The 14071-nt window shown below is 37.5% G+C and overlaps 1 protein-coding gene across 2 annotated transcripts in view; it reads right to left on the reverse strand.

The window, feature by feature from the left end:
• Window positions 1-14024, reverse strand: part of LOC121386443 (glucose-6-phosphate exchanger SLC37A2-like) — a 113246-nt gene extending 99222 nt beyond the window's left edge. For both annotated transcript variants that reach the window (XM_041517343.1, XM_041517341.1), the window contains exon 1: window positions 13934-14024. In XM_041517343.1, coding sequence (XP_041373277.1) covers window positions 13934-13995 — 62 coding nt within the window. In that variant the 5' untranslated portion in view covers window positions 13996-14024. The remainder of the gene's footprint in view (window positions 1-13933) is intronic.
• Between the last annotated feature and the right edge of the window lie 47 nt (window positions 14025-14071).

A 14071-nucleotide genomic window follows, 5' to 3' on the forward strand; every position in this document is an offset into this window, starting at 1 on the left:
AGAAAGAAAGAAAGAAATGTTTTATTTAACAACACACTCACACATTTTATTTACGGTCATATCGTCGCGTGAGAGCTAAAAGGTCGTAAGTGGCAGATACAACCTAAAACGTCTTTTTTTGCATATTTGGAATCGTCATCCCAGATTACATATTGTCACAAAAAATCGTAGTTGTATCCCTAATAGCATCACGTATAAAGAAGAATTTAAATGGTCGTGAATTACAGATATCAATCTGCACGAAAACAGACGTAACTGACACATACGACTTTCCTCCAATTAGCTTGCTGTCCAATTATGTGAAAACGACTGGTCGTGTGTGGTAGATACACCCTTTTTAAAGACAGTTCGTTATATAATTATGTCTGACATAGGTGGTATGTGCCAAATACGACACATATGTATTCTTTGTTATCGGTCTGTGATAGAAATTACAAATGTGAAGTACAATAGAGCATACATTATATCAATATTTTTATGTGCTTGAATCCTAAAAATAATATGACTTTCGTTGTTGTGAAAGCCGTCCATGATGGAAAGAAATTTGATACTGCATGCAATAAACCATTTAGCAACAGACAAGAATCGTGTCTGTATATAAAAATGGGAACTGCAGTAACATTAATGTTTGTATGGTTTGTTATTTTATGTGCACCATAATTATAACAATAAACATGTTTTGGTGAATTTTCGTGAAAAATAAATATCTATTTTGAAGTGTTTTTAATCGAAGCAAAGTTTCCAACATGTAATTTGTAGATACAATTTTAATTCATAATAATGTTGTATGTGGCATATACGACCAAAGTGCAAGCATAATTGCCGTACATGTAGGCATTATGGATTAACAATATTGCATGTACAAACACAATTGTAAGTTATCCAGGACGAAGTCCAGTAACAAATGATAGTGTAATCAAACGTAAGGTTAAAAGGCGAATAAAGTGCATGTGGCCTCAACATAAACAATAGCAAGATCTATGAATTTTGATTAACTTTACAGTTAATGAATATTTGCAACAGAATGTTGAACGTGAACGTGCCAAAACACACACACCAAAACATTAGCACAACAAAGCACGCACAACAGAAGCTGAACATGACATAGCACACACAACATAAGCTGAACATGACATAGCACACACAACATAAGCTGAACATGACATAGCACACACAACAGGACCTGAACATGATATATAGCACACACAACAAGACCTGAACATAACATAGCAAAAAGCTGAACATCAAAAAATAATCACCATAGAAAATGAACGTGACATAGCACTTGTGACAGTTTATTTGTTTGTTTTGTTTAACAACACCACTAGATCACATTGATTAAATAATCATCGGCTATTGGATGTCAAACATTTGGTAATTATGACTCGTAGTCATCAGAGGAAACCCGCTACATTTTTCCTAATGCAGCAAGGTATCTTTTATATGCACTTCCCCAAAGACAGGACAGCACATACCATAGCCTTTATCCAGTCATTTGCGACAGAACCTGAACAGTGCGTGGCACACACAACAGAACTTGAACATAATAGAGAACTCAAAACAAAACTTGAACATGACGTGGCACACACAACAGAACCTGAACATAATAGAAAGAAAGAAAGACATGTTTTATTTAACGATGCACTCAACACATTTTATTTACGGTTATATGGCATTAGACATATGGCTACGGACCACATAGAGAGAGGAAACCCACTGTCGCCAATTCATGGAACTACTCTTTCCCATTAGCAGCAAGGGATCTTTTATATGCACCATCCCACAGACAGGGTAGTACATACCATGGCCTTTGATATACCAGACGTGGTGCAATGGCTGGAACGAGAAATAGCCCAGTGGGCCCGCCGATGGGGATCGATCCCACTGAACATAGAAAACTCACAACAAAACCTGAACATGACGTGCCATACACAACAGAACCTGAATGTGACATAGTACACACAAACAGAACCTGAAGAAGAACATGACAGAACACACACAACAGACCATGATCATCACATAGCATACACAAGAGAACTTGAACATGACATACCACTCACAACAGACGCAGAAAATAATTTAGCAAACACAACAGAAACTGGAGGATTGATCACTTAACACTCAATAAAACACAGAGAAAACACTGCACATAACATAGTCTAGAGATATCACTGAACACACATCATACATAACCTGGAGAGATCACTGAATACAGTAGAACCTGGAGAGATCTCTGAACACAGTAGAACCTGGAGAGATCTCTGAACACAGTAGAACCTGGAGAGATCTCTGAACACAGTAGAAGTTGAAGAGATCTCTGAACACAGTAGAAGTTGAAGAGATCTCTGAACACAGTAGAACCTGGAGAGACCATTGAACACAGTAGAACCTGGAGAGATCTCTGAACACAGTAGAAGCTGAAGAGATCACTGAACACAGTAGAACCTGGAGAGATCTCTGAACACAGTAGAAGTTGAAGAGATCTCTGAACACAGTAGAAGTTGAAGAGATCTCTGAACACAGTAGAACCTGGAGAGATCATTGAACACAGTAGAACCTGGAGAGATCTCTGAACACAGTAGAAGTTGAAGAGATCTCTGTACACAGTAGAAGTTGAAGAGATCTCTGAACACAGTAGAACCTGGAGAGATCATTGAACACAGTAGAACCTGGAGAGATCTCTGAACACAGTAGAAGTTGAAGAGATCTCTGAACACAGTAGAAGTTGAAGAGATCTCTGAATACAGTAGAAGTTGAAGAGATCACTGAACACAGTAGAACCTGGAGAGATCTCTGAACACAGTAGAAGTTGAAGAGATCATGAACACAGTAGAACCTGGAGAGATCATTGAACACACAGCAGAACCTAGAAAGATCACTGAACACACAACAGAACCTGAAAAGATCACTGAACACACAACAGAACCTAGAAAGATCACTGAACACACAACAGAACCTGAAACGATCACTGGACACACATAACAGAACCTGGAGAGATCACTGAATGTACAATATAACCTGGAGAGATCACTGAACATACAATATAACCTGGAAAGATCACTGGACACACAACAGAACCTGGAGAGATCACTGAACACACAACAGAACATGGAGAGATAACTGAACATACAATAGAACCTGGAGAGATAACTGAACACACATCATAACCTGGAGAGATCATTGAACACACAATATAACCTGGAAAGATCACTGGACACAAAACAGAACCTGGAGAGATCACTGAACACACAACAGAACTTGGAAAAAGAGCTTTTGTATGGACAAGTCGTCTGATTCTGATGCACCATCATCAAGCAACGAACATGGAGCACTACTACCACTGTGTTTTTGCCAGAAAGACGTTTTTTGGTATGGCTCTATGGGATTGAATGCAACCACAGTCAATGGAGGGGGGGGGGGGGGGGTCCTCCCTAAAATGAGTTACGTTTAGGGTTAGGATTAAGAAAATCATACAGCAATAAGAGTAATTAATTTTGTCAAAACGTTAACTTAAAAAAAAAAAAATAATATTTGGGTATGGCACCATACCCATTTTACCCTCTGGCAGAAACCCTGCACCAGATAAGGTCAAACAAAATCAGGGTGGGTCAAAGAAAACAAGGATTTCATGAGTCAGAGTAAAAATTTTCACATTATTATTTTGTTCAATTAGTGATTTTATTTATTGTATTATTATTAAAGTAAAATAACTTTTTTCACGTAATATTTTGTTTAAGCGGTGATTTTATTAATACGTACTTCTGCTTGTATTCCTTTTTGAATGTTTGCTTCTAAATATTTTCTATTTACAAGCTTTCTCCTTTTTAAAAATAAATATGTGATTTGCAAAACTGAAATGTTTTAGAAGTGATGGTTCTTTCAGAATAAATATTAAAATTTACTTGATATACTGTTGGTCATAAATGACGTATTTAATTTAATCTGCGGTAATTGTCATAACTACAACTAATTAAGCAAATAACTAAAACAACTAATATGCTATAAATACCGCAAATATACTACTGATCACGAAAAACAGTTTTCCTTCATTATCTCGGTTTTTTAAAAATGAATTTTGATGCACTTACATCCTTCTGGATCTCACGTGACGATATGGGGTCGGACATATGGTTAAGGAACACACAGATATTGAGAGAAAACCCACTGTTGCCACTTCATGTGCTACTCTTTTCGATTAGCAGCAAGGGGTATTTTATATGCACCATCCCACAGACAGGGTAGTACATACCACGGCCTTTGTTACACCAGTTGTGGAGCACTGGCTGGAACGAGAAATAGCCCAATGGGGCCACCGATGGGGATCGATCCTAGACCGACTACGTATCAAGTGAACGCTTTACCACTGGGCTATATCCCGCCCCTTGGATGTTCAGAAATGGCTTTGATTTTCATTTCATTTCAACTTATTTTCGTGCTTATATCCAGTTAAGGTTCAAGCACGCTGTCCTGGACACACACCTCAGCTATCTGGGCTGTCTGTCCAGGACAGTGGGTTAGTTGTTAGTTGGTTAGTGGTTAGTGAGAGAGAAGAGGGTGTAGTGGCTTTACACCTACCCATTGAGCCCTTAAGAACTCGCTCTGGGTTGGAGCCAGTACCGAGCTGCGAACCCTGTACCTACCAGCCTGTAGTCCGATGGCTTAACCACTGCATAATTATTTTGGACACAACGTCTATCGCCTCGCCTTTGGTTCAGTGCTTAAACATTTGGAAAACAGGCTTTGTAAATGTAATCTTGTATAGATCTGCTAATATATTTGTTTGCTGATCAACAAAATGTACATTTGCCATGCTTATAAACGTAGGTTTACAACATAAATAAATCGGGTTTTGTGAATTCAACCCATAATCACAACATGTCATCAACAGCTGGTTGGGTCATTATATATTGTTCTTTCATTTTTATCTCCGTTTTTCATGCATGTGGAATCTAATCATGCTGTTCTTAAACACCTCAACTCAAAGAGACTATCTGGAATTAGCAACTAGTGTAACATATTTCCGAATAATAAAACATTTCTGACCATTGAAAATACATTTTGAATAGTTTATTGTTTAGAATATCAGTTTCTCTATATATCAAACTCTGTATATATCAAGAGCGTGATGTAGCCCAGTGGTACAGTGCTCGCCTGATGCGCGATCGATCTAGGATTGATTCCCGTCAGTGGACCCATTGGGCTATTTCTCGTTCCAGCCAGTGCTCCACAACTGGTGTAACAAAGGTCGTGGTATGTACTATCCTATTTGTGGGATGGTGCATATAAAAGATCCCTTGCTGTTAATCGAAAAGAAGAGTAGCCCATGAAGTGGTGAAAGCAGGTTTCTCCTCTATATATCTGTGTGGTCCTTAACCATATGTCCGACGCCATATAACCGTAAATAAAATGTGTTGAGTGTGTCATTAAATAAAACATTTATTTCCTTGTTTAGAATATCAGTTTCTCAATATATCGAATTCTTTATATATCAAGGAAGTAAATATTTTATTTAATGACGCACTCAACACATTTTATTTACGGTTATATGGTGTCAAACATATTATGGTTAAGGACCATAGAGATAATGAGAGAGGAAATCGGCTGTCACCACTTCATGGGCTACTCTTTTCGACTAGCAGCAACGGATCTTTTATATACACCATCCCACAGACAGGGTAGTACATACCAAGGCTTTTGATGTACCAGTCGTGGTGTACTGGCTGGAGTAAGAAATAGCCCAATGGGCCCACTGATGGGGATCGATCCCAAACCGACTGGGCTACGTCTTGCCCTATAAAAGGACAAGTGCCAGAATTTATTATTCTGCACCTCTGTCATTAACCTCCGTCTGTTAGATTTTGTTTTGGCACTGTTTTTCAGTCAAACAAAAATGTTGTCAATGGAAAGTTAAAAGTTTGTTTTGGCATAATTTTTCAGTGAAATAAAAATGTTGTCAGTGGTGTGAACTATTATAATATTATGGTATGTATAGATCACAATTGGGATTTCAGTGACCGTCAGAACAATTAAAAAGCAGAAAGAAAAAAAAACTTTTTGAGAAATGATGTATGTAAAGCGTCATTCAATGAAAGTGATTTTTTGATGTTGACGCACTGTTAACGCACTGCACTTGTGTGGGGTATTTCTCGCTCCAGCCAGTGCACCACAACTGGTATATCAAAGGCAGTGGTATGTGCTATCCTGTCTGTGGGATGGTGCATATAAAAGAAAAAGAAAAAGAAAGAAAGAAAGAAATGTTTTATTTAACGACGCACTCAACACATTTTATTTACGGTTATATGGTGTCAGACATATGGTTAAGGACCACACAGATCTTGAGAGGAAACCTGCTGTCGCCACTACATGGGCTACTCTTCCGATTAGCAGCAAGGGATCTTTTATTTGCGCTTCCCACAGGCAGGATAGCACAAACCATGGCCTTTGTTGAACCAGTTATGGATCACTGGTCAGTGCAAGTGGTTTACACCTACCCATTGAGCCTTGCGGAGCACTCACTCAGGGTTTGGAGTCGGTATCTGGATTAAAAATCCCATGCCTCGACTGGGATCCGAACCCAGTACCTACCAGCCTGTAGACCGATGGCCTGCCAAGACGCCACCGAGGCCGATACATATAAAAGATTCCTTGCTACTAATGGAAAAATGTAGAGGGTTTCGTCTCTGGGACTATATGTCGAAATTACCAAATGCTTGACATCCAATAGCCGATGATTAATAAATCAATGTTCTCTAGTGGTTTTTTTTTTCCATTAGTAGCAAGGGATCATTTATATGCACCATCCCACAGACAGGAATGTATTGCGATAAAAGCTTAGGTGATAAAACCTTGATTACCGCTAGAAACAGCTGGCATATATACAACATCCCAGTAATCTGTGAAGTGTGTTCATGCCAAATGATTATCTCTGGTATACAATAATTTCAATATGTATGTAATATGAACTGCAGGTGTGTCTGGGTAAAATTCTCAACATACACACACGTTTTAACTATAGTATATTCATGAGAAATGGCATGGTGACTGCTATTACATAAAAATCTATTTATAATGCATTCCATTGTTTATAACTTCATGCCAATATATAGAAGCTATTCCATGGGGTTTTTTTCAAATACAATTTTTATGTCAACTCGTGATGTGAGATAACCATATTTTAACGAATAGAGACGCAATGAGTGAAAATATGGTTGTCACACATCACAAGTTGACATAAAAATCGTATTTGAAAACCCCCCACCATGAAATGGTCTATTTATTACATACATCTTTCCTAATTTTTGACATCTTTTGCTTTTTGTTAACATCTTTCGCTTATCCTATCGAAAACATGTAGTTCGCCATGATATATTTCTTCCTATGGAAGATTTCCAGAAAATTTACGTGACCATAGACATTTAAAAATAAATTTGAATAGAAATTATCTTTATTTAATTATTAAATTAATATTTATTTAATAATACTGCAGTGCAAACATACCTAACAAAGCGATCCTCCGAAAACAAAACGAATCGAACGCCGTTAATTTCTTATACTTACTCCATGTTACTACATTGTCATCATTATTTAGCTTCATATTTAATTCGTTTCAGATATTTTATCGTAATTACACTTCATATCCCTTTTTTATAGGTACAGCTTTTTAAATTACTTCTTTTTTTAAATACGATCAGATGCATTGGTAATCATCAAACTTAAACACGAAGAAACGAGACAAAGGGAGATAATTTAATTATGCACTTTTACAAAAAAGTAAATATGATTTCTGTATTTTGTCCCAGATTTTGTACTACAATATATTGTGATATGTAGCCAAGTATCAAACTGAAGTGTGTTGCAATATGATGATCATAGAGCTTGGTGCATGTACAGACACTTCCTTTCGGTTTCCATGCTAATGCTGATGGATAGCTTCTGTACTCTGACTTCAGTGGACTTGCTTTGAGTTTGGAGTTTTCCTTCTCCTAGGAGAGTTTTCTTACTAGGATTCTAAGCCTCTCTAGCCCAGTTTTGATTTTGGAGTCTGTTTCTCCTAGACAGTTGTCTTTCTCGACTCACGTCCTCTATCTGTCTGGTCCATATTAGTCTAGTCTCTACCCTTTGACCAGTCCAGCTTGGGTGACCCTACCAGGAGCTGAAGCTCCAGCTGGCATAGCTTTCTGAGTCATTGAGTCATGCAAGCTAAAATTTTACCTCACCACGTAAAGGAATGGACCATGCAATAGTGTAGCAATATAATACGCAGAATAATATTATGTGAAAATCAATATGGTCCTGAAAAAAGGTATTAAACTGTATACACATGTATATGTATATCTCTTGTAATGGCAACTGTATGGAACTGTATACACATGTATCCGTATATCTCTTGTAATGGCAACTGTATGGAACTGTATACACGTGTATACGTACATCTCTTGTAATGGCAACTGTATGGAACTGTATACACGTGTATACGTACATCTCTTGTAATGGCAACTGTATGGAACTGTATACACGTGTATACGTACATCTCTTGTAATGGCAACTGTATGGAACTGTATACACGTGTATACGTACATCTCTTGTAATGGCAACTGTATGGAACTGTATACACGTGTATACGTACATCTCTTGTAATGGCAACTGTATGGAACTGTATACACGTGTATACGTACATCTCTTGTAATGGCAACTGTATGGAACTGTATACACGTGTATACGTACATCTCTTGTAATGGCAACTGTATGGAACTGTATACACGTGTATACGTACATCTCTTGTAATGGCAACTGTATGGAACTGTATACACGTGTATACGTACATCTCTTGTAATGGCAACTGTATGGAACTGTATACACGTGTATACGTACATCTCTTGTAATGGCAACTGTATGGAACTGTATACACGTGTATACGTACATCTCTTGTAATGGCAACTGTATGGAACTGTATACACGTGTATACGTACATCTCTTGTAATGGCAACTGTATGGAACTGTATACACGTGTATACGTACATCTCTTGTAATGGCAACTGTATGGAACTGTATACACGTGTATACGTACATCTCTTGTAATGGCAACTGTATGGAACTGTATACACGTGTATACGTACATCTCTTGTAATGGCAACTGTATGGAACTGTATACACGTGTATACGTACATCTCTTGTAATGGCAACTGTATGGAACTGTATACACGTGTATACGTACATCTCTTGTAATGGCAACTGTATGGAACTGTATACACGTGTATACGTACATCTCTTGTAATGGCAACTGTATGGAACTGTATACACGTGTATACGTACATCTCTTGTAATGGCAACTGTATGGAACTGTATACACGTGTATACGTACATCTCTTGTAATGGCAACTGTATGGAACTGTATACACGTGTATACGTACATCTCTTGTAATGGCAACTGTATGGAACTGTATACACGTGTATACGTACATCTCTTGTAATGGCAACTGTATGGAACTGTATACACGTGTATACGTACATCTCTTGTAATGGCAACTGTATGGAACTGTATACACGTGTATACGTACATCTCTTGTAATGGCAACTGTATGGAACTGTATACACGTGTATACGTACATCTCTTGTAATGGCAACTGTATGGAACTGTATACACGTGTATACGTACATCTCTTGTAATGGCAACTGTATGGAACTGTATACACGTGTATACGTACATCTCTTGTAATGGCAACTGTATTGAACTGTATACACGTGTATACGTACATCTCTTGTAATGGCAACTGTATTGAACTGTATACACGTGTATACGTACATCTCTTGTAATGGCAACTGTATGGAACTGTATACACGTGTATACGTACATCTCTTGTAATGGCAACTGTATGGAACTGTATACACGTGTATACGTACATCTCTTGTAATGGCAACTGTATGGAACTGTATACACGTGTATACGTATAGCTCTTGTAATGGGAACTGTATTGAACTGTATACACATGTATACGTATAGCTCTTGTAATGGGAACTGTATTGAACTGTATACACCTGTATATGTATAGCTCTTGTAATGGGAACTGTATTGAACTGTATACACGTGTATACGTACATCTCTTGTAATGGGAACTGTATTGAACTGTATACACCTGTATATGTATAGCTCTTGTAATGGCAACTGTATTGAACTGTATACACGTGTATACGTACATCTCTTGTAATGGGAACTGCATTGAACTGTATACACGTGTATACGTACATCTCTTGTAATGGGAACTGTATGGAACTGTATACGCATGTATACGTACATCTCTTGTAATGGGAACTGTATGGAACTGTATACGCATGTATACGTACATCTCTTGTAATGGGAACTGTATGGAACTGTATACAACGTATGGAACTGTATACGCATGTATACGTACATCTTTTGTAATGGGAACTGTATGGAACTGTATACAACGTATATCTCTTGTAATGGGAACTGCATTGAACTGTATACACATGTATACGTATATCTCTTGTAATGGGAACTGTATTGAACTGTATACACATGTATACGTACATCTCTTGTAATGGGAACTGTATTGAACTGTATACACATGTATATGTATAGCTCTTGTAATGGGAACTGTATTGAACTGTATACACATGTATATGTATAGCTCTTGTAATGGGAACTGTATTGAACTGTATACACATGTATATGTATAGCTCTTGTAATGGCAACTGTATGGAACTGTATACACGTGTATACGTACATCTCTTGTAATGGGAACTGTATTGAACTGTATACACATGTATATGTATAGCTCTTGTAATGGCAACTGTATGGAACTGTATACACGTGTATACGTACATCTCTTGTAATGGGAACTGTATTGAACTGTATACACATGTATATGTATAGCTCTTGTAATGGCAACTGTATGGAACTGTATACACGTGTATACGTACATCTCTTGTAATGGGAACTGTATTGAACTGTATACACATGTATATGTATAGCTCTTGTAATGGCAACTGTATGGAACTGTATACACGTGTATACGTACATCTCTTGTAATGGGAACTGTATTGAACTGTATACACATGTATATGTATAGCTCTTGTAATGGCAACTGTATGGAACTGTATACACGTGTATACGTACATCTCTTGTAATGGGAACTGTATTGAACTGTATACACATGTATATGTATAGCTCTTGTAATGGCAACTGTATGGAACTGTATACACGTGTATACGTACATCTCTTGTAATGGGAACTGTATTGAACTGTATACACATGTATATGTATAGCTCTTGTAATGGTAACTGTATTGAACTGTATACACATGTATACGTACATCTCTTGTAATGGGAACTGTATTGAACTGTATACACATGTATATGTATAGCTCTTGTAATGGTAACTGTATTGAACTGTATACACATGTATACGTACATCTCTTGTAATGGGAACTGTATTGAACTGTATACACATGTATATGTATAGCTCTTGTAATGGGAACTGTATTGAACTGTATACACATGTATATGTATAGCTCTTGTAATGGGAACTGTATTGAACTGTATACACATGTATACGTATAGCTCTTGTAATGGTAACTGTATTGAATATTATAGGAATGAATATAAAATGTGCTGCACAAAAGCAATAATTGTTTCATTTCAACTTTATTTTCGTGCTTATATCCAATTAAGGTTCAAGCACGCTGTCCTGGGCACACACCTCAGATATATATCTGGGCTGTCTGTCCAGGACAGTGGGTTAGTTGTTAATTTCATTTCATTTCAACTTATTTTCATGCTTATATCCAATTACGTTGTCCTGTTAGTGAGAGAAAGAAAGAAGTGTTTTATTTAACGACGCACTCAACACATTTTATTTACGGTTATATGGCGTCAGACATATGGTTAAGGACCACACAGATTTTTTTAGAGGAAACCCGCTGTCGCCACATAGGCTACTCTTTTATGACAGGCAGCAAGGGATCTTTTATTTGCGCTTCCCACAGGCAGGATAGCACAAACCATGGCCTTTGTTGAACCAGTTATGGATCACTGGTCGGTGCAAACAAACTTATTGGAACGGTTAATTTAATACATTCAATTTGCATTATTTCTGAAGGAGATCACATGTCAAAAGTTGCTTTATAGTCAACTGTGAAGCATACATCTGTTGATTAGCAGTATAGATGGTAAAACAAGAAATAATAACAAATGTTTTAAAGACTATATATGTGGCAACCTGTACTCAGCGGCCACCTGTCTTAAGTGGCCACTTTTATCTACTCCCTTGTGTGACCGCTTAAGACAGGTTTAACTGTAAATGTATGTTGGCAAATTACGGTAAGCCGATACATTGCAATACAATTATTAATAGTGGCTCGTATGTTATAGAAAACACCATTATTTTTTAATATTTAAGTCGCCCAAGCGGGCATTTGGCGACCTGGCCACAGGCCGTTTCAAGCCCTGAATCGGTTGAACTTTCATCATCGATAATCAGTTATATATACAAGCAATCAGTTTGCACCAACCGATCAACTTTCAATTATACAATTGGTTAGAATGATATATGAATGCGGGGCAGATTGTAGCCCAGTGGTAAAGCGCCCGCATGATGCACGGTCGGTCTGGGATCAATCCCTATTGATGGACCCACTGGGTTATTTCTCATTCCAGCCAGTGCACCATGACTGGTATATCAAAGGCTGTGGTATGTGCTATCATATCTGTGAGTGAGTGTACGTAAAAGATCCCTTGCTACTAATAGAAAAACGTAACAGATTTCATTTAAGACTATTATGTCAAAATTACCAAATGTTTGACATCCAATAGCCCATGATTAATAACCTAAATAAACAACAGTTATACACCGCTGTCATTGTCAAAGTCTCATCTGCTTCGCAGATTCATTGCATGTGTGTCACATGACACGCGCTACTCTTGAGTAGCTGAAGAATGTCAACATTAGAGTACGACATGAAATTAATCTCTTCGCAATAGAAAATGGCATGAATGTAACATTTTATCAAATTGATCATACATTACAGTGTTCGAGATTAACGGTATCCCGATATCCCGGGGATATCAGAATTTAATTTTGGATACCAGACTTCAAGAAACAAGTATCCCACCGGGATACCATATAATACTAAATTCTCTGGTGGGATACCAGATTTTGAAATGTTAGTATCCAACTGGGATACTGCCCCAAAATTTTAATCTCTAATACTGCATTACTATGCACATGTACAAAAGCCACTTCCTGTTAATAGGCCGGGTTGTGGTTACTCAAAGATACATTACACTTATGGTCCGTTCCATCCTCTTACAAAAATGTTTTTGATGAATAATTTTAGTTTGGGTTGACGTAAAAAAAGAAAAAAAATTGTTTTGTAATAATAAAAAATACTATTTTGGTATTCAATTTACAAACAGTGGCATAGCCAGGCAACCCCCCCCCCCCCCCCAACTTTTTTTTAAACTGTATTAAATCATTCACACATACATATACATACATACACACAGTTAGTTGATCTCTCTTCCACCCCCACCCACCCCACCCCACTACCAATATGCCCCCTCTCAATATAAAATTCTGGCTATGCCAGTGTTAAGAAAACAATCGGCTGAGATATAAATAAACTTGTAGTTGTAAATTCCATAGTACGAAAAAAGGCGTTCCCCGTGGGAAGGGTTATAATGATTAATTACGTAATATTACTCCGGCACTACACACCCCTAACACAAACTCCTAGATCGGTACCTGCAAATGTCATGTTTCACGTTTGACATATTGACTCTTACTTGCCACTGTACGTATTCCGTGATATAAAAAGTGAAATACGCTAACAAAAATAGCATTAATTGTGATATTTAATCATATTATCAAATAATGAGTTAAATTTAGTGACATTATCCAATATCATTCACTTACGTTACATTTCTGTCGACGCGTGACACGTTGGGTAAAATTCGGATTCCCCATGGTACCGACATGACTTTGTCGTAGTGTGTGATAGCCTTATGATGAGTACTGGCAGTCAAGTCACATGATCGTACCAGTTCGCGAAAT

The sequence above is a fragment of the Gigantopelta aegis genome, chromosome 12 (assembly GCF_016097555.1).
Source record: "Gigantopelta aegis isolate Gae_Host chromosome 12, Gae_host_genome, whole genome shotgun sequence".
Lineage (NCBI taxonomy): Eukaryota > Metazoa > Mollusca > Gastropoda > Neomphalida > Peltospiridae > Gigantopelta > Gigantopelta aegis.